At 44.8% G+C, this 25,895-nt stretch overlaps 1 protein-coding gene across 1 annotated transcript in view; it reads left to right on the top strand.

Moving 5' to 3' along the window:
* The window catches only part of LOC143925694 (parathyroid hormone 2 receptor-like), a 76,841-nt gene extending 70,950 nt beyond the window's left edge, over nt 1-5,891 (top strand). Inside the window, exons 4-5 of the mRNA XM_077450156.1 lie at nt 5,488-5,641; nt 5,869-5,891. Of these exons, the coding sequence (XP_077306282.1) occupies nt 5,488-5,641; nt 5,869-5,891 (177 nt within the window). The remainder of the gene's footprint in view (nt 1-5,487; nt 5,642-5,868) is intronic.
* The last annotated feature ends 20,004 nt before the right edge of the window (nt 5,892-25,895 follow it).

Consider the following 25,895-nt stretch of genomic DNA (forward strand, 5'->3'; position numbering starts at 1 on the left):
TTTCGAGAACATGCAGATGTAACAGGAGAAGGCCGGGGTGCCAACCAGTTAATAGTCTAAAGTAAGCGAGACCTTGGCCAGAAGCACCACTCCCCTGGCTTTAAGAACCACAAAAGCCAGCTACAGCACTGCCTTGCGTCCCAAGCTGGAAACCAACGCAAAAGGAGACCTAAGAGTATGTCAGATAAGACATGAAAATAAGACCCAAAAAAGAGAAGTCAGCTGAGCACATCAGGGGGTCTACTCTGCTGGAACCCTGAGGATGGCTTCAATCAAAAGTGCAGAAAATAAAGGAATCTGACGGGTCATCCAACATGAAATGCTGAGACTCAACTCGAAACACCCTGAAAGTGCTGTGGGCCTACGAACTGGAAGAGGCAAAAAACAAAAAGACAATAGGAACTGGATGTTAACCATCAGGACTGGAAACCTAGACCGGAGAGCCTGGAAAACATGCCAAGCAGTGTCATGAGCCTTCCTGGTATTTAAAAAAACCCTAATGATCAAGGCTGCTGCGACAGCCAAATGGAACTGAAGAGAAAGTGCAATGCCGTCACCTGCTTCCGAGACCCAAGCCTAGTGATACCGGCCCGAGCCCCAAGAGGGTCCCGGGATCCACCAAAGCCCCTGAGCCAGTCGAAGCTGCGGAGCTGCAATAGGCTGATTTACCAATCGTTCCAAACCATTGCACAACTCCTGCCTGGACGCAGCTAGGAAATAAAAAGGTAGTGTGGAACGACACCCAACTGGTCAGGAACACAACTAGGGAGAGAACAGTGAGCAGACAAAGAAACCTGTAACAAGCCTGAAACCTGCTAGAAGGAAACGTGACTGAACGAGAAACATGAGTAGCATGAGCTGATAAACATGAGCAGCATAAGAACCGAGGCGGCAAGAACCCCCCCCCCCCCCGCATAAGAAACGCAGTTTACATGAGAACATGAATCGATGAAACAATGAGAGAAAACCTGGGGGCACGAGAGAAAACCTGGGGGCATGAAAGAAACCTGGGGGCATGAAAGAAAACCTGGGGGCACAAAAGAAAACCTGGGGGCATAAAAGAAAACCTGGGGGCACGAGAGAAAACCTGGGGTCACGAGAGAAAACATGGGGGCATGAAAGAAACCTGGGGGCATTAGAGAAACCCTGGGGGCACAAGAGAAACCCTGGGGACATGAGAGAAAAAACCCTGGGGACAAGAGAAACCTGGAAAAAATGACAGAAACCTGGAAAAACGAGAGAACCTAGAAAACGAGAGAAACGTGAAATTGCATGAGAAACATAATATTGCATGAGAAACTAAACATTGCATGAGAAACGTAACATTTGCATGAGAAACGTAACATTGTGTGAGAAACGTAACATAGCGTGAGAAACGTAACATAGCGTGAGAAACGTAACATAGCGTGAGAAACGTAACATAGTGAGAGAAACGTAACATTGCATGAGAACCGTAACACTGCAAGAGAACCGTGAATTGCATGAGAACTGTGACTTGCATGAAAAATTTACCTGCATAAGAACTAACTGCATGAGAAATGTGAGTGGTGTAAGAACAGATGAGGAGACTTGCCACCGAACAAGCCAATTAAAAACAATCACCTCAATCTGTTAAACCCATAGGCGTGATGGGTAACCCGCTGTGGAAGAACATGGACAACCCAGTTGTGTGAAACAGCCAGAAAACCTAATAAAACAACCCGCCTGTGACACAACAATCCCACTGGTACCTGATAAGTATAAGGACGTGGGACCTAATAAGTATAAAGATGTGGGTGCCGAAATGACAGGACCAACAGCGCATGAATATGAACCTGTAGTAGTAGTAGTAAAAGGTGTAAATGGTGAATGTATACGTATGATGTGTGGACTACAGGCAAGAAGATTGTGGGACGACAATCAATTAACAACGAAACCTCAGCCCATATGGACCTGTAAACATGACAGTACCAGCTAATGGAAATGCAGCGAACGAAGGGCAGTAACATGAAACGCGCGACACAAGGGAATACATAAGAAACATGGGAAAAACGTAAGAAACATGGGAAAACGTGAGAAACACAGGAAACGTAAGAAACGAAAAAAACATAAAATTGCATCAGACACGTAAATTGCATCAGACACGCAAATTGCATGAGAAAATGTAAGACCTGAGAACCATAAATTCCATGAAAACCTTATAAGAACCGTAAACTGTAAAACGTGTAAAAAAACCTCAACCGCCAAAGAAATGCAAAATGCATGAGCAATGCAAATTGCAAGAGAACACGTAAATTGCAGAAAAATTGCAGAAACTGTAAATTGCGTAAGAAACTGTAATTTGCAGAAAACTGTAAATTGCGTAAGAAAACGTAAATTGCATGAAAAGCGTAAATTGCATGAAACCATAAATCGCACGAGAAACCGCAAATCGCATGAGAAACCGTAATCACATGAAATGTCAACTGCATAAGACACACACATTTCATGAGAACCGTAAATTGCGTAAAAAACTTAATTTGCATAAAGCCGTAAATTGCAGAAAAACCTAAATTGCGTAATAACCGTAAATTGCATGAGACCGCAAATTGCATGAGAACGTAAATTTGCATGAGAAAACCGTAAATTGCATGAGAAAACAGTAAAAAGCATGAGAAACCGTAAACTGCATGAGAAACTGTAAACTGCATGAGAAACCGTAAATTGCATGATAAACCGTAAATTGCATGAGACAGTAAAATAGCATGAGAAAACCGAAAATAGCATGAGAAACATAAACTTGCATGAGAAACCGTAAATTGCATGAGAAACCGAAAAATTGCGTGGGAAACTGTACATGCGTGAGAACCGTAAATTGCATGAGGACCACCACCAGGCGGACGGACCCCCCCTCCCCGGCAGAATCAGGTGACCGAATCCTCCCCCCTCCCCCCGGCAGAACCACCAGGAGAAGGAGGAGGGTGGGAGAAATGGCTCCCCGGAGCCATCAGACGGACGAACCCCCCCGGCAGAAGCAGGCGACCTAAACCTCCCCCTCCCCCGGCAGAAACACCAGGAGAAGGAGGCGGGCGGGAGAAGCATCTCCCCCGCAGCCACCAGGCGGACTAATCCCCCCTCCCCTCAGACGAACCCCCCTCCCCTCAGCAGAGGCGGGCAATTGAATCCTCCCCCTTCCCCCGGCAGAAACACTGGGAGAAGGAGGCGGGCGGGATAAGCAGCTCCCCCGCAGCCACCAGGCCGACTAACCCCCCTCCCCTCGGCAGGCGTTCGAAACCTCCCCCCTCCCTTGGCAGAACCACCAGGAGAAAGGAGCGGGCGGGAGAAGTGGCTCCCCGGAGCCACCAGGCGGACGAACTCCCCCCTCCCCCGGCAGAAGCAGGAGACCTAACCTCCCCCCTCCCCCGGCAGAAACACCAGGAGAAGGAGGCGGGCGGGAGAAGTGGCTCCCCCGCAGCCAGCGGGCGGATGAACCCCCCTCCCCTCGGCAGAGGCAGGCGATTGAATACTCTTCCTCCCCCCTGCAGAAACACCAGGAGAAGGAGGTGGGCAGGAGAAGTGGCTCCCTAGATGAGACTGGAGCCGCCAAGCAGACAAACCCCCCCTTCCCCCGGCAGCATGCCAGGAGAAGCGGGCGGGAGAAACAATCGGGTGCCCTCTCGTGGAGCCGGAAGAGTCGACATGAAAGTCAGTGTCCATGAGAGGAGGAGGGCAGGCTTTATGCAGCCTGACTCCTCCCACAGACACAGGCTGACCTGCGGTCAGCCTTACACTTGCGCGGTCGTGCGACGTGGCTCCCAAACAAAATTGATGTCCTTTTTTTCCCACAAAGAGAGCTTTCTTTTGGTGGTATTTGATCACCCCTGCGTTTTTTATTTTTTGCGCTATAAACAAAAAAATAGTGACAATTTTGAAAAAGAAAACATTATTTTTTACTTTTTACTATAATAAATATCCCCCAAAAATATATAAAAAGTAAAAAAAATTTCCTCAGTTTAGGCCGATACGTATTCTTCTACATATTTTTCTTTAAAAAAAAAATCACAATACGTGATTATTGATTGGTTTGCGCAAAAGTTATAGCGTTTACAAAATATGGGAGAGTTGTATGGCATTTTTATAAAAAAAAATTTAAATGGTGGCGAACGGTGATTATTATCATGACTGCGACATTATGGCAGACACATCAGACATTTTTGACATATTTTTGGGACCACTGTCATTCATACAGCAATCAGTGCTATACAAATTCACTGATTTCTGTGTAAATGACACTTGCAGTGAAGGGGTTAACCACTAGGTGGCAGTGTGGGGGTTAAGTGTGTCCTAGGGGTGTGTTTCTAACTGTAGGGGGGCGTGGCTGTGTATGACACATCACTGAGCAGAGGTCAGTGACACTGTCACTAGGCAGAACAGGGAGATGCTTGTTTAGCATCTCCCCATTCTTCCTCCCCATGAGGCAATTGTGGGTATCTCTGCAGTGATCGAGTCCGCAGGACCCACGACCCAACTCACGGAGGGAGCTTGCCACGGGCATGCACCCGCTGGCTGCCTCTTAAAGGGCAAAGTATAGGTACGTGATTCTGCCTATACGAGCCCTTCTGCCGACTTATATCGGCGTGAGGCGGTTGTGAAGCGGTTAATAGGTAACATTCAACATTATGGAGTAAGTAACATATAACACAGCATACAGAGTGTGGCACACAGAAGTATATAGTATGCACCATACATTATACAATCCCCACTGCTACATAATTCATTACAAACTCTTGATCTCTAAACTCAATGCACTGTGCTGCCCTCCTCCCCCCTACCCCCACCCAGCTTAAATCTTCCACAGTAAAAACTTTCTCGGCAAACCCCCTAAAAAAGCAACCCTCCCATTCACCTTTTGCACCCCCTATCCAAAACTCATCTCATGCAGTGAAAACAAATATTGAAGGTGGCCTCTGCACCAGGCAAAAGATGGCACAGAATGTGCAGATCACTATGCAGTGATCCCACCATATGCAGTAAAACACTGCACATGGGACAGTTACCTATCTGTCCCATTCTTCTCCTGACCCTAACGTGAATTATATGTTTAATGTACATTTCTTCATCATGTTGTATGCATTGGGGTGAACAACATGTTCATTGTGGATAGTGTGGGCTATGTGTATTTGTTTATATTTTGTATGGGCATGGTAGGAGTGCACACTCCCTCTATTAAACATACACCCTTTTGGGCTGAACCAGTTGCCATATAGTAAGCTTGCAGTGGAAACAACGTGCATCATGAGCAATCATACTTTTTGGCTGAACATTTTGCTTTGTGTGTAACATTTTGTGGTTGGGTGTGACACTTGGCTCTTACATTACTAGAGTATAGCATAAGCACATTTTAAAAAGAATCAGTTAACTGATAGTATATTATATTTATCTATCATATTTATCGTTTTATATGCTTTTTATTTTTTTCCATCTAGTACAGTCAAAAATAAAAAAAATATCTTTTGGATTTCTTTGTAGGTTGGATGTAAAATTTCTGTTGTGCTGTTCATTTATTTCTTGGCAACCAATTACTACTGGATACTGGTTGAAGGACTTTATCTACACAGCTTGATATTTGTAGCATTCTTTTCAGACACTAAATACTTATGGGGCTTCACGCTCATAGGATGGGGTAAGTCAACTTTCTTTTTATTCATATGACAAAATCAATACAGTTCAGTGCAGAGGGTCACAGTAATTGAACCATTTTGCACCCAATATAATTTGTGATCACTGACAAGAGCTGCAATGTACAAAGTCTCTTTATTTCAATTCTGACCCAAACTATTGCCAATTGTGCATGCTTCTGATGCTGCTGGCTGCAGTTATGGAATTAAGTCTCTCTCTTTGTATCTATAGTTTGTGTATCAATGACTGTTTGAAATTCTCATACTACTATCTGAAATACTATGTAACTGCAAATTTTATTGTTTTTGATGATGTGGCCCGAAAGAGTTATTTCATATGTAGACTGTTGAATGACATTCTAAACTTTACTGTGCTGTGTATATTGGATGAAAAGTATTTTCCTGCCTATGTTCCTGCCTATATTTTCTATGCCTATGTGTCTTGTCAAGTTTTATATTTGATGTTGACATTTTTAAAATCCCATGCTGGGTGCATCATGTTGGGAATCATTGTATGTTATTGTGAGTTTTCTGGAAGCCAAAGAAAGCAATTTCAACATATATTATTTCCCTTTCCATGTCACTTGCTACATTTTTCTTTATAAGAACAAATGAGAGAGATAATTATTATAGGAACTTTGGAAAGGGATTTTAGGCATTTTTGAAGAAGTAACTCACAATCACAGTGCATTTTGTTTTGTTCTTCTTTTTTTTTAGAAGTGCAGCCAATTGTGTAACCAACTTTTATTGCTGTCTGTGCCCCTGTAAAGGAGATTCATCCTCTCTATTTGTCCTGTTTAGCATTATCACTGAAAGTGAAAGTAAAAGAAAATCTAAAATTTTGTGTTGTCTCTAGAAAAGTAATAGTGGGGAAATCTTCCAATGGGGTTGTTAGTTCTGATGCCCCATGGGTCCTCAAGGGATTGCCTTATTTGTTGGGATTTCCTCTCACTTGCTGTTTGGCTATGGGACAGGAAGTGAAGGGAAATCTCCGAAATGTCACACATTTCAATGTCCAGAAAAAGAATCGGATGGGTTATAACCCTCCCTTACTCTATTCAAAATGAAAAAAAAAGTTTTGTCTATAGTTCTACTTTAAATAGGAATTAGGAAAATTGTGTTTCCTGTGATTGCAGGAAGTATCCTTGTTAAAGACAAAGTTCACCCCAGAAGTAATTGTGCTGCAAGTTTGAAAATGACTTGCTAAGCTCTTGCTAGACTTACCCGGCATCACAAGTTATAATAAAAAGGGGGCTAGCAATGGGTCATAGAGATTTGGCGAGGTGGTCCCATCCCTAATGAATTGCAAAAAGAGAAAACCCCCTAATTGGGTGGAATTTTTAATTGACCACCAACACCAAACAACAATTTAAAACATATACACACTTTATTAGTGGTTACAACATAAATACAGAATACAATCAAAAAGTTACATAGGCCGCTAATGTCTCAGTGGTAATGTCTCAACCACTGAGACATTAGCGGGCTATGTGTCTTTTTGGTTGTATTCTGTATTTATGTTGTAACCACTAAGACCCCTTTCACACCACCCTTTGCGCCGGATTTTGCGCCGCGAAAGGGTTAAAACCGCCGGCAATATGCCGCAATAGCGGCGTTTTGCCGGCAGGATTACAGCGCTGCCCCATTGATTTCAATGGGGAGCAGCGGTGGAGGAGCGGTAAACACACCTCTCCTTCACCACTCCAAAGAAGCTGCTGGCAGGACTTTTTCCTGACGTCCTGCCAGCGCACCTCTGCAGTGTGAAAGCCCTCGGGGCTTTCACACTTCACACAATGGTGCAGCTTCTTTAGGGCGGATTGCAGGCGCTATTTCTAACGCTATAGCGCCTGCAAAACGCCCTGGTGTGAAAGGGGTGTAATAAAGTATGTATATGTTTTAAATTGTTGTTTGGTGTTGGTGGTCAATTAAAAATCCCACCCAATTAGGGGGTTTTCTCTTTAGGCATCACAAGTTTGTTTCACAGTTGCAGTTAGTTTGCATTGCATGACTCCAGATCAACTTTCTTTGCAAACATTCTGCAAGTCTGCTGTAAGTTCTGGTTCAGTCATGTTCTGTAATGGTTATCCCACCACAGGGGCCACATTGGCTAAATTGTCATCATTGCTCCTTGCTGTGTAAGGTTTTTCTTTAATTGGTGCTAAGGCATGGTGTGCAGAGAGGTGGAGTTCAGGGAGGTAGAAATTTAATTTTGGAGAAATAAATATTAGGAACCAGGGTAGGGAGTGATCTGAATAGATCTTAAAGGCCTTGCTCCACGTGTATGGAAACCGTGAACTGAGTCTATTTTTTAAATGTACATTTATGCTCATAACTAAGGCTCCATGCACACTGAAGCTCAAAAAAGCTATTTCTGGACGCCAGATTGCTGGCAGAAAACGCTGGTTGAAAAACCTGCTTTTAACAGCGTTTTATACTAGCGTTAATGAGCGTTAATGAGCGTTTTACAGCGTTAGCGTTAATGGGCGTTTTTTATAAAAATACACAGAGGACACTCCAAAAATCCCACAATGCATTGAAAAATAGAATGCCGAACACTAATGAACGAGCGTTAATGAGCGTTAATGAGCGTTAATGAGCGTTTGTCGTTTTTTGCCGCTGAAAAACGGCACTTTGAACGCGAATTTCTGGCGTTCAGAAAAAAGCCCATAAACTCCACTGCTCATTAAAGCTGAAAAACGTCCATGTGTGCATGGACACATAGGCTAACATAGAGTGGAGTTTATGGGCTTTTGCAAAAAACGCCCAAACGCCAATAAACTGCAATTTATCAGCTTCAATGTGCATGGAGCCTTAAATGTAGGATTTACTTTTGTTTACTTTATAGTAGGGGATTTTATTAAACATTTGTAGTGTGTCATGTACCACAGCCAGGGATTTTTCAGGGTCTGTGAGCATCAAAATAATATCATCGCCAAATAGGCTAATAATATGTTCAGAATTGTGAATTGGAAATCCTTTGATACCTTGGTGTGATCTGATGTAAGTAGCTAAGGGTTCTAAAATTAAATTGAAAATTAACGGGGAGAGTGGGCAACCCTGACAGGTACCATTAGTTATATTGAATGGTTTGGAGAGTACTCCCGAAGTATATACCTGAGCTGAAGGTGCCGAGTATAAGGCTAAGATTGCCATTAGGATTGCTCCAGAAAAAACTAATTTCCTTAATACCATGTTTAAATATCCCAGTGGACTCTATCAAAGGCCTTCTCTGCGTCCAGTGCTACTAGCATAGAAGGCCTTTGCTGGGTCTTGGCAATGTGAATAATGTTTGTCAGCCTCCTAGTAGCATCAGAGGTCTGATGCCCCTTAGTGAACCCAGTCTGGTCGGGGTGTATTAAATGAGGTAGAATATCTATCAAGCAGTTGGCTATAATTTTGGCATATAATTTTAAGTCTGTATTAAGTAATGATATGTGTCGAAAGTTAGCTGGAGTGTTTGTTCTTTCCCTGGCTTGGGTAGAGTCACTATTAGAGTGTTCAGCATTTCTGGAGGAAAGGAGGAAGAGGCCGCCGCTGTGTTGAACAATTTATTTAAATGAGGCGATAAGAGGAGTTTGTATGTTTGATAATATTCCCCTATGAAGCCACCTGAGCCAGGGGATTTGTGAGCAGGTAATGAATCTATAGTTTTGTGAATTTCTTCTATGGTGAATGGTAAATTCAGATTTTCTATTCAAAACTCTTCTAAACCAGGCATCAATCCCTCCTTTTTTGAGGGGATGCCCCCACTCTATCAGGTGGGGGAAGGCTGCTGCACTTTGTGGACATTTGAAGAACAGTGGTTCATGACGAGTGTGTCACCTCGACTATCTCCCACGGTTACAAGCTGGAATTATGGGGGGGTTCCCCCTCAGAGGTTTCTAAGATCCAGCTTTCCCTCAGATCCTCCAGAAATAAACCTACTGTTTCAGGCACTGCATCATTTAGTGCATCAATGAGTGATTATACAGGTTCCTGTATCTGAAAGAGGCACAGGGTTTTACTCAAACATGTTTACCATTCAAAAACCAAACAGAGACACAAGACCCATTTTGGATCTCAGATCCCTGAACCAGTATCTACTAATCTAGTCCTTTCAGATGTAGTCCATCCGCTCAGTAGTAGCCTCACTCTAGATGGAGGACATTCTAGCCTCCATCGATATAAAGAACGTGTATTTACACATACCTATTTTTCAATCTCATCAGAGGTTCCTGCGATTTGCAGTAGAGGAACATCATTTTCAATTTGTGGCTCTGCACTTGGGGCTTGCCGCAGCTCCTCGGGTGTTCACAAAGGTCCTAGCACCAGTATTGGGTCTTTTAAGGGCCCAAGGGATCTTGGTGCTCGGATGTCTGGACAACCTCTTTCTCAGAGATCACTCACTACAGGTGCTAGAACAGAGCATAGCCTGCACAGTGCGGTGTTTGGAAAGCTTACACTGGGTCATAAATACTGAAAAGTCAGCCTTGAGACCAGCTCAAATTCTGGAGTATTTAGGTCTGATCCTAGATACGGTCCAAGCAAGGGTATTTTTTCCACCCGTAAAGATCTGTGCCCTGAAGGATCAGGTGCGTCAGATAAGGGGCAACAGACAACTCTCCATTGGGCTCTGTATGAGTCTTCTAGGTAGGATGGTATGCTCCTTTGAGGTAGTGCCCTATGCCCAATTCCATTCCAGGCCTATACAATAAGACATCTTGTTGGCTTGGAACAGGAGAGGACAAGCCCTGGATTATCCAATGTTCTTATCTCCTTAGGCACGCTTAAGCCTAAGCTGGTGGTTGCAGGATCAGAACCTGTGAAAGGGAAGATCATTCTTGTCCCGGTAACTTGCAGAGTACAGCCACAAATGCCAGTCTCTCAGGCTGGGGAGTGGCCCTAGAGGGGCTCACAGCTCAGGGGAGACGGTCAGGGACACAACAGAACCTGCCCATTGACATCCTGGAGTTACGGGCAGTACGTCTGGACGGTGAAGCTTCAGGACTGCCCTATCAGGGTTCAGTGACAATGCCACTGCAGTGGCCTATATAAACCACTAAGGCGGTACCAGGAGCTTTTCAGCTCTGAAGGAGGTGAACCACATACTATCCTGGGCAGAGGGACATGTACCAATTCTATCGACAGTCCATATTCCGGGTGTAGAGAACTGGAAGGCAGATTATCTCAGCTGCCAGCAGATCTGCCCAGGGGAATGGTCCCTACACCCAGGGGTGTTCCAGGAAGTTTGCCAGTTTTGGGGACGGCCAGAGGTTGGCATATTGGTATCCCGGTTCAACAACAAGCTACAGCAGTCTGTGTTCCGAACAAGAAAGAAAATAAATGTTCCTCTTGAATGGGACTTTAAATGGGAAAAAAGAGCTTCTTGGGGTACAAATGTGTATATGAATTTATTTAGGGTAAAACATATAAGAAAAATTCAGTGGAAAGTACAAAATGTGAAATATACATTAACATGAATATACAAACAATGGTACATGGGATGCAGCATACATAAACTAGAATGCAATACAATATGAGACAATCACAATCATAAACTCCACAACACATGTAAGCTACATGTACGGGAAAAAGGACCCAATGCGTTTCGAGTAATCACTCTTCATCAGGGGTACTGATTGGAAACAGCACAATATAAGTGTGTCTGATAATAAGGGAATACTTCATGAACAATTGATGAAGAAATATGCAAACATCAAGAGATATATAGGCGAGCAGAAACAGGGAAGAATTGCATATGTATTATAAACAAAGTATTATGTGGTATACAACAAAGGTATAAGCGTCAGTACTAACCATAAAGTATTGTTGGGGAGCAAGATAGCTTGCTGCATCCATATGAATGTTACATTAAAACAATGAAAAAAACATCAGGGAAAGCCAGGTGCTGATGATCCCAGAGACTGCTACAGCGGGTCGGGGGGGGGGGGAGAGGAGGGAGAGAACCCTCTACGTCCAGGCCCAAGGAATCCCCAGGGGAGAGAGGCACACAGCCTCCCCAACAGAGGGCACCCAAAAAAACACACAGCAGAAGTAGTGAAGGTACATCAAAATTGGCATCTGTACCCTATGGGAAGAAGGAAGGGAGAAAAGGAAAGAGTGAGGTGTCAAAAAAGTGGAAAAACATCAGATTGACTTCAGTGGGCCAAACCAATCCCCAAAGAGCCAAAAGATGGGGGAAAAGACAGTGGCCCTCAATGTGCTGGATGGCAGGATACATACCTAGGGTAATATATGGTGGTGTTACCCCGACCAGATAGTAGTGGCTCCCCTTGTCACATGATATGATGTTCTCAGGAGGAGAGAGATGAGGGGAAAAAAACCCCACAAAGGACATGGTTGGAATGCTGGATAATAGACAATAATAATAAATGCAGGTTGTAATGCAAGGGGTCCCGAAAAAAATAAATTAAAATTATAAAAGGGGGGACCAAATAAATTAAAAACAGACAAAGTGCAAACAAAAATAAATAGGAGGATATAACTCATTAAAAACATTTCCTTAATAGTAGGGAAAGAGACGAAGAAGGGGGAAAAAAGCAACGGAGAATAGAAGTTACCTCTGGTAATGGTCGATGGAGTGTGGGAGTAGACAGAAGGATGACCGCTCAGCATGCCTGGATGCTGGGGTACTAAAGGCAGAGACCAATGTATATAAAGGAGTAAGAGGGTGGCCAATTGCGCTGCGATCAGCTGTAATTGCCACCAGATGTGTGGGGGAAGGCGCCGCCCCCATGACAACCGCGGCCGGCGTGTGTAAACAACACCGAACGCAGCTAAGCCTGCCTCCCGGCGGGATGACATCAGGCACAGGAAGGGGCAGGGTGGGGACCCACGCCCGCGTCAGAGGCTTGCAACGCAGGAAAACAAGCAGAGAGAGCGGGCCATAAGGAAAGTGAACCGCACCTCTGCATTAGGGATGCCGTCGGCAGCAAAAACATCACCACCGGCAGCCCCCCTGCATCGAGGGGGGAGTAGGTCCCCCCCAGGGGGGAAAAAAGATGGAAAACCCCCAGCCAGACTAAAACCCCCGAAAACCTGGCTGGCAAAAAGCCAGAGAAGCAATCATAACAGGGATCAATATAGGAGGAGTGTCAAAAAAAAAAAGGGGAAGGAAAAAAAAGAACAGAAGGGGAATATACAAAGGCATCAATAAATTAACTAAATGAATATATACAAGTAAAGGGTGCACATATTGTACGGGGAGAACTATCAACATATTTACTCAGTTTTTAGTAAATTAGGGATGTGGATGAGAAGGCCACGAAGGCATATCAGGGAGTTCCTATTCCAAAACACCTGATGAAAAGCCTTCCAAAAAAGGTCTATATGAAATCGCACTGTTGAGACCTGGGGGTTGGGTGGCATTGAGTCTAAAAATCCACCTTTGTTCAGATTGGTGCAAGATTTTGTTTAGGTCCCCCCCACGCATGCCAGTGTGCACGTGATCCAGGATGACAAACGAAAATTTGGGACAAATACCCTCATGTACATTTGTAACATGACGACCTAACAGTAAGTTAGGGTTGCACGTTTTCATGGCTGCAATGTGCTTTGAGGCTCTACGCCAAAACTCCTGGATGGTTTTGCCAATATAAAAGCTGGTGCATTCACAAGTAAGCAGATATACCACCCTGTTTGTTTTACAGTTTGCAAAGTGTCTTGGTTTGAAGCATTCCCCATTCGGTAGAAGGACATTATTAGAAATGTTCAGGTATCTGCAAAAATTGCAGCCACCACAGGTGAATGTACCTGGGTTCTTACAGGGGTCACGTTTACCACCCTCTCTGAATTCACTACAGATGAGCTGGTCCCGAAGGGATCTTGCTCACCTGTACGTGAAACTGGGGGTGGCAGGTACAAATGGGCCAATGGCGGGATCCATAGTCAACATGTGCCAGTATTTCGTCATGGCTTTTTTGATAGCTATGTGTTGGTTAGAAAATCTTGTGATGATTGAGACTAGGTTTAGGCCTAGATTTTTTGTTTGAGGGGTTATAGAGTATGTCATTACGGGTTCTGGCGCATGCTCTCTTGTAGGCTTTTTTAAGGCAAGTATTTGAATATCCTCTCGCATGTAAGGGTGTTCTTAACAAGCTAGCCTCTTGTTGAAATTTTTTTTCATCAGTGCAGTTCCTACAAGTACGCAGGTACTGGCTGTAGGGAATGGATGCGATGAGTGGTTGAGGGTGAAAACTACTGGCATGGAGAATGGAGTTGCCTGCGGAGGATTTGTACTGAGGGATCCATCACTGTCCTTACAGATGCTTACATCAAGGAATGTGATGGATTCTTTATCCCAACTTATAGTAAATGATAAATTAAAAGTGTTGTCATTGAGTGCCACCAAGAAGGCTGGTAGTTGCGTGGTGGGCCCATTCCACACCAGGAGAACATTGTCAATGTAGAGATACCACATGATGACGCTCTCCATTTGCGGGGCAAGGCTGGCAGATTGGTGTACCATTTCCTCCCACTCCCCCAGGTACAGGTTCACATACAACGGAGCACAAGATGCCCCCATCGCAACACCCTGCACCTGGAGGTAGTGGGAGCCGTTGAATGAATGAATGAAGAAGTTGTCCAATAAAATGAATTCCAGAGCAGCCACAAGGAATTGGTTAGTCATAAGGTCATGTGTTCCGAACAAGGGATCCTCTGGCAATCGGAGCAGATGCTCTGGTAGTTCCTTGGAGCCAGTACTACCTGGTTTATGCTTTCCCCCTGATCCCTCTCGTTTCACATTTGTTGGGCAGGATTGGGAGAGAGGGGGTTCCTGTCATTCTGGTGGCACCAGCCTGGCCCAGAAGGCCCTGGTTCCTGGAGATTGTGAGATTGGCAATAGACGGGCCTTGGACGCTTCCACGCCGCCCCAATTTACAGTCTCTAAATTTGACGGCATGCCTATTGAAGCCAGGGTGTTGAAGGATCGTTGCATCTCGGGACCAGTGGTGTCTACTCTAGTGAATGCTAGAAAAGTTGTCACTAGGAAGATCTATCATAAGGTCTGGAAGACTTGTATTGCTTGGTGTGAAGCCAGAAAATTGCATCTTTCGGAAATACATGATTGGGAGAAATCTCTTTTCTACAGTCAGCTGTGGAAGTCAAATTGGCTTTGTGTGCAATCAGTGGTCAGATTTTAGCCCTGTCAGTATTCTTCCAAAGGCCTTTAGCCTCCCATTCACTGGTCCAAACCTTTATGCAGTGGGCAACTCATTTGCTTCCCCCCATTAGGTCACCTATGTGTCCTTCGGACTTGAGCTTGGTGCTATCTGTGTTACAGAAACAACCATTTGAGCCCATCAAGGAAATTCCATTAGACTTGCTATCACGCAAACTAGCCTTCCTAATGGCAGTTACCTTGGCTAGAAGGGTGTTAGATTTGGCGACCCTTTCATGCAGGGAACAGTACTTGATCCTTCACCATGACAGGGTCACGTCAAAACCTGTTCCATCCCTTTTGCCAAAAGTAGTGTCAGCCTTTCATTTAAATCAGGACTTTCTTTTTTCTCTCAGCCTCGTTTGGTGGCATTCCTTAGACATTGTCTAGGCAGTCAAGGTTTATTTGACTAGATCTGCAGAGATCAGAGGATCAGACACCTTTTTTGTTTTACCAAAAGGACCCAAGAAGGGGCAGGCAGCTTTCAAAGCTTCCATTGGCAATTGGGCCCGCCAGTTGGTCATTCAGACCTATGGTCTGAAATGCAAAGCTCCTCCATTTAGGCTGACGCGCACCAGCGCATGCACATGCGCACCTGCACGCACCCCCACACTAGCGCGCACAGGCGCATGCCCACAAGCGCCAGCGTGCATCGGCGTGCACAGCACCACATCCGTTCCGAGCACTTCCCTGACACTATACCTCTAGGTGAATGGACACTGTTAGACAAAGTCTTAGACAGGAAGTGATCCCCTATATAACCCCTCCCATACAGGAAGTACATCAGTTTACCATTTCCTCCCACTCCCCCAGGTACAGGTTCACATACAACGGAGCACAAGATGCCCCCATCGCAACACCCTGCACCTGGAGGTAGTGGGAGCCGTTGAATGAATGAATGAAGAAGTTGTCCAATAAAATGAATTCCAGAGCAGCCACAAGGAATTGGTTAGTCATAAGGTCATGTGTTCCGAACAAGGGATCCTCTGGCAATCGGAGCAGATGCTCTGGTAGTTCCTTGGAGCCAGTACTACCTGGTTTATGCTTTCCCCCTGATCCCTCTCGTTTCACATTTGTTGGGCAGGATTGGGAGAGAGGGGGTTCCTGTCATTCTGGTGGCACCAGCCTGGCCCAGAAGGCCCTGGTTCCTGGAGATTGTGAGATTGGCAATAGACGGGCCTTGGACGCTTCCACGCCGCCCCAATTTACAGTCTCTAAATTTGACGGCATGCCTATTGAAGCCAGGGTGTTGAAGGATCGTTGCATCTCGGGACCAGTGGTGTTGTTTTTCATGTTATAAATGTCAATTTTTAAGATGTAATCCAGTGTTATGTACTGATTTTATTAAAACATTTTCATAAAAGTTTTTATAAAGATCAGTTTTGTCTTAATACACTATTCGGTGAACCGAGGTAAAATTTTTACGGAAAGGGTAAAATACAGGCCAAAAAAACTGAACAAAAAATATTTAACTTTTCAATATTTTCTAGTTTAGCCACTTTGGCTTAAATTTTTCTGACAATTCACCTCTCTTCACTTATTAGTGAATAGACCCAAGAAAAACTAGTGCCAAATATATTAATGTAATATTTAGGGATTAAATACAATTGCTGCCACCTAAGTACTGGTCAATTACCAGCATAAGTGTGCACCCCAAAGATCAAACACACATGCGTGTAATATGTGTGTGTGTGTGTATGTGTGTGTATGTATGTATGTATGTGTATATATATATATATATATATATATATATATATATATATATATATATATATATATATACCGTATATACTCGAGTATAGGCCGACCCGAATATAAGCCGAGGCCCCCAATTTACCACAAAAAACTGGGAAACTTATTGACTCGTGTATAAGCCGAGGGTGAGACATGCCTGTCCATCCCTGTGTGTCCGTCCATCCCTGTGTGTCCGTCCATCCCTGTGTGTCCGTCCATCCCTGTGTGTCCGTCCATCCTTGTGTGTGCAGCCTTGTGTGTCCAGCCTACCTGTGTCCCAAGCCTGTGTCCCGAGCCTGCGTCCCACCTGCGTCCCGAGCCTGTGTGCTTCTGCCATGCCAGGATTGCCGCTCTTCTCGTCTGACAGACGGCGTCGGCGCCTCGGCGGCCATTCCACTGTTCAAAAGCCGCGCCTCCGTCTGTGATAGGCGGAACACTCAATTTCCCAGCAGTCTGTGTTCCGCCTATCACAGACATCCTCTCATCCTCGTCCGTAGTATGAGGATGAGCGGATGTCCGTTATAGGCGGACCACTGACTGCTGGGAAATTGAGTGTTCCGCCTATCACAGACAGGGAGGCGCGGCTTTTGAATAGTAGAATGGCCGCCGTCTGTCTGCTCGACACGCTGATCGGGCAGGCAGACGGCGATGACTCGAGTATAAGCCGAGGGGGGCACTTTCAGCCTCAAAAAAGAGGCTGAAAATCTCGGCTTATACTCGAGTATATACGGTATATATATATATATATATATATATATATATATATATATATATATATATATATATATATATATACAGTGGGGGTTATTTACAAAAGGCAAATCCACTTTGCACTACAAGTGCAAAATGCACTTGAAATGGCACTGAAAATGCACTTGTAAGTGCAGACGCTGTAGATCCGAGGGGACATGCAAGCAAAAATAGAAAACAGCATTTTAGCTTGCACATGATTGGATGATAAAATCAGCAGAGCTTTCCCTCATTTCAAATCTACCCCTCAGATTTACAGCGACTGCACTTCCAAGTGTACTTTCAGTGCAATTTCAAGTGCACTTTGCACTTGTAGTGCAAAGTGGATTTGCCTTTCGTAAATAACCCCCATTAGCTCACAAAAGTGAATACACCCCTCACATTTTTTATATATTTTAATATACCTCTTCATGTGACAACACTGAATAAATGACACTTTGCTATAATGTAAAGTAGTGAGTATACAGCTTGTATAACAGTGTAAATTTGCTGTCCCCGCAAAATAACTCAACCCACAGCCAATAATGTCTAAACCCCTGGTAGCAAAAGCGAGTACACCCCTAACTATAAATGTCCAAATTGTGCCCAATTAGCCATTTTCCTTTTCTGGTGTCATGTGACTCATTAGTGTTACAAGGTCTCAGGTATGAATGGGGAGCAGGTGTGTTAAATTTGTTATCACTGTCCCTCTCTCATACTGGTCACTAGAAGTTCAACATGGCACTTCATGGCAAAGAACTCTCTGAGGATCTGAAAAAAAGAATTGTTGCTCTACATAAAGATGGCCTAGGCTATAAGTAGATTGCAAAGACCCTGAAACTGAGCTGCAGCACAGTGGCCAAGACCATACAGTGATTTAACAGGACAGGTTCCACTCAGAACAGGCCTCAACCAAAGAAGTTGTCATATCCAGAGGTTATCTTTGGGAAATAGAGGTATGAGTGCTGTCAGCATTCTGCAGAGATTGAAGGGGTGGGGGTCAGCCTGTCAGTGCTCAGACCATACACTGCATCAAATTGGTCTGCATGGCTGTCATCTAAGAAGGAAGCCTCTTCTAAAGATGATGCACAAGAAAGCCCACAAACAGTTTGCTGAAGACAAGCGGACTAAGATCATGGATTACTGGAACCATGTCCTGTGGTCTGATGAGACCAAGATAAACTTATTTGATTCAGATGGTGTCAAGCGTGTGTCGTTAGCCAGATGAGGAGTACAAAGACAAGTGTGTCTTGCCTACAGTCAAGCATAGTGGTGGGAGTGTCATGGTCTGGGGCTGCCAGCACTGGGGAGCTACAGTTCATTGTTATGAATGGCAACATGTACTGTGACATACTGAATAGAGCATTATCCCCTCACTTTGGAGACTGGGCCACAGGGCAGCATTCCAACATGATAACGACCCCCAAACATAGCATGTCTCCAGACCTAAACCCTATTGAGCATCTGTGGGGCATCCTCAAATGGAAGGTGGAGAAGCACAAGGTCTCGGTTGGGCTCTGGTCAACTTCATGCCCAAGAAGGTTAAGGCAGTTTTGGAAAATAATAGTGGCCACTAGGGATGAGCCAAACAGCCCCCTGTTCGGTTTGTACCAGAACATGCGAATAGGCAAAAAATGTGTTTGAACACGAAAACACTGTTAAAGTCTATGGGACACGAATATGAATAATCAAAAGTGCTAATCTTAAAGGCTTATATGCATGGTATTGTCATAAAAAGTGTTTGAGGACCTCGGTCCTGCCCCAGGGGACATGTATCAATGCAAAAAAAGTTTTAAAAACAGCAGGTTTTTTGGGAGCAGTGATTTTAATAATGCTTAAAGTGAACAAATAAAAGTATAATATTCCTTTAAATTTCATACCTGGGGGGTGTCTATAGTATGCCTATAAAGTGACGCATGTTTCCCGTGTTTAGAACAGTCTGACAGCAAAATGGCATTTCTAAAGAATTGTTGGTCCGCAACACACATAAAAGTTCATTGATAAAACGGCATGGGGTTTTCCCCACAGGGGAACCCAGAACCAGGCCCTTCAAGTCTGGAATGGATATTAAGGGGAACCCGCACCAAATTTTTTTTTTAAAATGCCGTGGGGTCCCCCAAAAATCCATACCAGACCCTTATCCAATAACGCAACCTGGCAGGCCGCAGGAAAACAGAGGGGGGCGAGAGAGCACCCCCCCTCCTGAACTGTACCAGGCCACATGCCCTCAACATTGGGAGGGTGCTTTGAGGTAGCCCCTCAAAGCATCTTGTCCCTATGTTGATGGGCAGAAGTGCCTCATCCCCACAATCCTTTCCCGGTTGTTGTGGGGGTCTACGGGCGGGGGGCTTATCGGAATCTGGAAGCCCCCTTTTACAAGGAGACCCCCAAATCCCAGCTCACCTGTGTGACTTGGTAATGGGGTACAAATGTACTCCTACCATTTCACAAAAAAAGTGACAAAAAAGTTAAAGACAAAAGACAGTTTTTGACAAGTCCTTTATTAAACTCTTCTTCTTTGCGCTTCTTCTTTCATCTTCTTTATTCTGGTTTTCCTTTGGTGTTGTTCTTCTTTTCCATCTTCTTCTTCTTAATTTTCTTCTTTCATTAAAATATTTTTAGTTTTTTGGCCTATATTTTACAATTTCCCTAGAAAAATTTACCTTGGTTCACTGAATAGTGCATTGAGACAAAACTGATCTTTATAAAAAACATTAATTAAAATATTTAAATAAAATCAATACATAACACTGGATTACATCTTAGTTTTTTTTTTTTATTAATGTGAACATTTAACAAATTATAAAAAAGAACATTCTCAAAAACAATAAAAAATCACACAGAAAAATTGCAGTAATATGCGATAATATGCAATACAGTGATAAAGTACACTAATTCAAGACGCTAAACAGCAAAAAGACAAATATGCATAAATGACTATCCCTAATTTAAAAAAGCAAAAAAATACAATAATATGTGAAACAGTGATAAAAGTGCTTGAATTAAAAGCAGGTATTAATCAGATTTTACATAAAAAAATAAAATAAAATAAGTCCCAAATAATAAAGTGCATGTGCATCAAAAAGTGATAAGATGTGAAGATCACTTACTCAAAAACTAGTTCTTGAAAGTTGTGAACTGAACACAATTGTTCCCACCATCCAGGCATCCACCAGGAGTGTGCCCTAGCAACTCACCTTAAAGACCACAACAGGTCTAGTGATTAGTGATGGACGAACTTCCGACGGGATGTTTCGCGAACGCGAAACGCGAATGCGGCTGAAAGTTCGCAAACCGCAGCGTTCGCGGCGGGCCCCATTGACTTCAATGGAAGGCAAACTTTACAAACCTACAGGTCATATTTGCAACCACAAAATAATTACTAGCTGTGCACACATAGTCCCACCACATGGCCAATGACATAACACATGTATGAGGTGAATCTGGGATCGACAACTACAAGCATTCTTTTTTTTATATGTGAAATTCTGACAATTCAGGACTCAGGAGCGCATGGAGGCAATGGAGGAGAGGGAAGGTCAGGGTAGGCTAAGAAGAGGGTGCAGGAGATGATCACCAGCACCGTGATATAGAGCACTGACACCTGCACCGTGATAGAGTGATCTGACACCAGCACCATGATAGAGAGCACTGACATCAGCACCGTGACATAAAACACTGACATCAGCACTGTGATATACAGCACTGACACCTGCACCGTGATAGAGTGATCTGACACCAGCACCGTGATAGAGAGCACTGACATCAGCAGCATGACATAAAGCAATGATACCAGCACCGTGATATACAGCACTGACACCTGCACCATAAGCAGCCCCAGGAGGAAGTCAGCATAGCACAGGGATGGTGGGGGCCCCTCATAATGAGCATAGCACAGGGATGGTGGGAGCCCCTCATAATATGCACAGCAGAGGTACAGCCCCAGGAGGAAGCCAGCATAGCACAGGGATGGTGGGAGCCCCTCATAATAAGAAGCCCCAGGAGGAAGTCAGCATAGCACAGGGATGGTGGGAGCCCCTCATAATAAGCAGCCCCAGGAGGAAGTCAGCATAGCACAGGGATGGTGGGAGCCCCTCATAATGAGAATAGCACAGGGATGGTGGGAGCCCCTCATAATATACACAGCAGAGGTACAGTCCCAGGAGGAAGTCAGCACAGCACAGGGATGGTGGGAGCCCCTCATAATAAGCAGCCCCAGGAGGAAGTCAGCATAGCACAGGGATGATGGGAGCCCCTCATAATAAGAAGCCCCAGGAGGAAGTCAGCATAGCACAGGGATGGTGGGAGCCCCTCATAATGAGCATAGCACAGGGATGGTGGGAGCCCCTCATAATATACACAGCAGAGGTACAGCCCCAGGAGGAAGTCAGCACAGCACAGGGATGGTGGAAGCCCCTCATAATAAGCAGCCCCAGGAGGATGTCAGCATAGCACAGGGATGGTGGGAGCCCCTCATAATAAGCAGCCCCAGGAGGAAGTCAGCACAGCACAGAGATGGAAGGAGCCCCTCATAATAAGCAGCCCCAGGAGGAAGTCAGCATAGCACAGGGATGGTGGGATCCCCTCATAATGAGCATAGCACAGGGATGGTGGGAGCCTCTCATAATATGCACAGCAGAGGTACAGTCCCAGGAGGAAGTCAACACAGCACAGGGATGGCGGGAGCCCCTCATAATAAGCAGCCCCAGGAGGAGCAGGCGCAAACCGGACCAGCGGTGCATGGCAGACAATCTGCTTCTCTCTTTCTCATCTAATGAAACTTCGTATTTCGGATAGGAAATTCTTCAACGGAATTTCGTATTTCTGATAAAAACCAAACTTCCATCAGCATCGACTGTCATATTGAGGTATATTTTAGCCTTTAAATTCATCGTAACAAACGCCGTTCATACAAATTAATGAACCTAATGGAAATTTGTATTTCGTACGAAACGAAACGGAATTTCGGACACGAAATACGAAGTACAAATTAATTTTAATAGGAATCGTAACGGAACAGAACGAAACAAATTTATTGACGGCGCCCATGTCTAACCCAGCACCGTGATAGAGAGCACTGACATCAGCAGCGTGACATAAAGCACTGACACCAGCACCGTGATATACAGCACTGACACCTGCACCGTGATAGAGTGCACTGACACCAGCACCGAGATAGAGAGCACTAACAACAGCACTGATACCAACAACTTGTTGCTGGGCCCCAAAAATATGACACCGCTCAACCTCTTCAAACAGGAAGGTACGGGCAAATAGTACGGTGTACTTTTTTGTACAAGGAAGTGAGCCAAATGAAGAAAGAAGGTCTGTGTGCTCGATTAAAAAAATCGTTTATAGACATATTCATGGTCTACTGGTCACATGTGTTGAATTCCTCAGAGATCCATGCCTCATTCATTTTTAGAAATGTGAGGTAGTTAACATTGTCGTGAGCTAGGCGAGTACGCTTATCGGTCACGATTCCCCCTGCTGCGCTGAACGTCCTTTCGGACAGGACACTGCACGAGGGGCAAGCCAACAGTTCGATTGCAAATTGGGCAAGCTCTGGCCAGAGGTCAAGCCTGCCCACCCAGTAGTCCAGGGGTCCATCACTCCTCAGAGCGTCCACATTGGCCGTTAACCCGATGTAGTTGGACACCTGGCGGTCTAGGCGTTCCCTGATGCTGGATCCGGATGACACCTGTCGATGGGTCGGCTGAAAGAATGACCTCATATCAGAAGTCACCAACACATCTTCAAGCCGGCTGTCAGGTACTCACCAAACCAGAAGTGCTGAGAGTGGCTTCCCTTGCAGCTGGGTGCACAGTACCCCTGAGGATGGAACAGTGGGTACAGGGCACAGAGAGGCACGGGTTACCAGCAGGTGACTGAAATGCAGCAGGTCTACTGAAGGAAGAGATGCCCGTGCAGAAGATCTCGGAACTGGTAGAGGTAAACGCCTGCCAGGGGTTCCAACACCTGGAGTGAAGGCCGAGGGTCAAACACAGGTACAGTCCATGAGACAAAGGATATTCCAGAGGCAGGCCGAGGGTCAAGCACAGGTATCAGTCCGTGAGATAAAGGATATTCCAGAAGCAGGCCGAGGGTCAAGCACAGGTATCAGTCCGTGAGATAAAGGATATTCCAGAGGCAGGCCGTGGGTCAAGCACAGGTATCAGTTCGTGAGCCAGCAAGGCTAAGTGCAGAAAGTCCGTTTAAACAAGCCAGGGGTCAGATCAGGAGAGAAGCAGAGTGGTCTTCAAACAAGCCGGGTCACAACAGGAAGTGCTCAACAGGAACAGGAAACAGGAAACAGGAACACAGGTGAGCTGAAGAGACAAACCAGCAAAGACACAGAGCACATTGATGCCTTTTATAGGACTGTCAGGCCAATCAGGTAAGGCCCATAGCCGTGTGCATGGGCTTGCACATGCGTGTACGACATTGTGTCGTACGACGCATATGCATACGTCGTTGTGCAGCTCTTCCCCGCAGGCGCATGGGGAAGTGCCGACGTTGAAGTCTGGTGATTCTCTGACAGTGCCCCCCCCCAAGGGGCAGCCTCCGGATGCCCAATCTGGCTGGTAGCTTGGGGTGTCTCCGGTAAAAATCCCGTATCAGGCGAGGAGCGTGGATGTTGCTGGAGGGTTCCCAAGAACTGTCTTCAGGGGGATACCCTTTCCATTTTACCAGGTATTGGGTCTGTCTTCCCCTTTTTCGACAGTCCATTATGGCTTCAACCTCAAATTCTTCCTCGCCTTCGACTTGGACGGGTGGAGGTGGTGCCACTTGTCTTCCGGTGAAGGAGCTTGGAATCACTGGTTTTAATAGGGATACATGGAACACCGGGTGAATTTTGTACGAACTAGGTAGCGCCAGTTCAAAAGCTACTGGGTTTACCACCCTTTTGATTGCAAAGGGGCCAATGAACTTGGGACCGAGCTTCCGTGATGGGTATGGCAATCTCAGGTTGGCAGAAGATAACCAAACCTTATCCCCGATCTTGAAACTTGGGCAACTTCTTCTTCCTCTATTGTAGTATACCTCATAGTCTCTTTGAGCCTTCTTCATGGCCTCCTGAATCTGGCGTTCGGGAACAGGTAAGGACCTCAAAAGTCCCCAGGCCCTGGTGTTTGCCCCCTTGTTACGCTGGCAAGTGATACAGGATTGGACATAGGTCGCCCGACTTCTCCTTGTGGCCTAGGCTCTTGGAGATGGCTCAGTGGAAGTCCTCGCCGGCGAGATAACCAATGACTCATACACAATTGTGATGCTGAAATGGTTACAATCTTTAATTCTGGTTTTGCCGTTTTATACTATTTTTACAAGACTCTGCCCCAATTTTGGGGACCAATCAAAATTATACACATTAATATTCATTAGCACATTATTAATGTCTTGTGACCTCAATCTTAACCTCTGTATTTCAAAGCTTATTCCAGTTCAATGACTTCATACTTTCTGTTACCGTCTGCTGACCATGACGTGCCAGCCACAACTTCCTAAAAACCAAGTCTAGCCTTTCCATACCCAGTAACAGTGTACAGAGAGGAAAACCACAAACAGATGCGTCCTGAAACAAAGACATTTTTACAGAAATAGATAGACATGATCATGAGATAATTCAGTATTAAGCAATACTATCATGAGATAGATTTTCTAAATTGTATCAAGTTAAAGTTTTTCTAAATTACTTAAGCAGATTAGCAATCCTGTATTGATTTGTATTGTATTGATATTAGCAATATATCTCCAGGGTAAAAGCAATAATCAGAATCAACAATCAATAACGCAATGTATTATGGAATCTCCTTACAATCCTCCCTTTGACCATTCGATATTATCGAAATGGTCATTCTCTACCCATTTCGTTAGGCCTCATGGATTCATATCCTCCGGCCTCATGTTCCTGACTCTCGTACCATACAGTGGGATCTCTGGAAATGGAAGTCAGCTTCATGGTTTCAGAACGTGCTTCGCTACCCTTCCTGCAGAGGCATTTGAGTAACATGAAGCATGCATACAAGAACAATAGGGGATGTTCCATTCAGGAAAGGAGTGATGTTTAAGGGAATGGCCATTAATGGGATTCTGGCTGTACTAGGGTGGAGTTTGCTGCATATCCAACATTTCTCAAAACCAGACTTTTGTGCATAACTGTACTTAAACTTTAACAACAACATTCTATCGGTGAAACCTGAAGGGGGTTCAGTGGGGTGTATACTTCTTTTATATTTTAAACTAGGTGCATTGGCTGTCTGTGCTTTCCCACATATGCCTTCTAATAGCCCTGAATCTTCTGGATGGTACACACAATTTGCTATTAACCAAACAGGTATGAATACTATCAGAATCAGACATGTCCAGAAGCATAATGTTTTTCCTGACACAAAAGTGGAAATCATTTTTGTCAGGTACTGTGTACAAAGTTCTGCTACTCGTTTCTTCCTGTGGGTGAGGGATTTGTCTCGTCGTTCAGAGAGATTTGCTTTATGCCTTCTTGAACGTCCTTCAAGTCTGGTTGCTGTTCCTGGTCAGAGGAGTCCTGGGGTGCTGGAGGTGGGTCTGGGGTCTGGGGTTGCTGTGGACACTTCTTTAGCCGGCTGGCGTGGATCCAGGTGTTTCCTAGATCGGTC

Source organism: Lithobates pipiens, unplaced genomic scaffold (assembly GCF_037356315.1).
Source record: "Lithobates pipiens isolate NorthernLeopardFrog02 unplaced genomic scaffold, aLitPip1_a1.2 Scaffold_22, whole genome shotgun sequence".
Taxonomy (NCBI): Eukaryota; Metazoa; Chordata; class Amphibia; order Anura; family Ranidae; genus Lithobates; species Lithobates pipiens.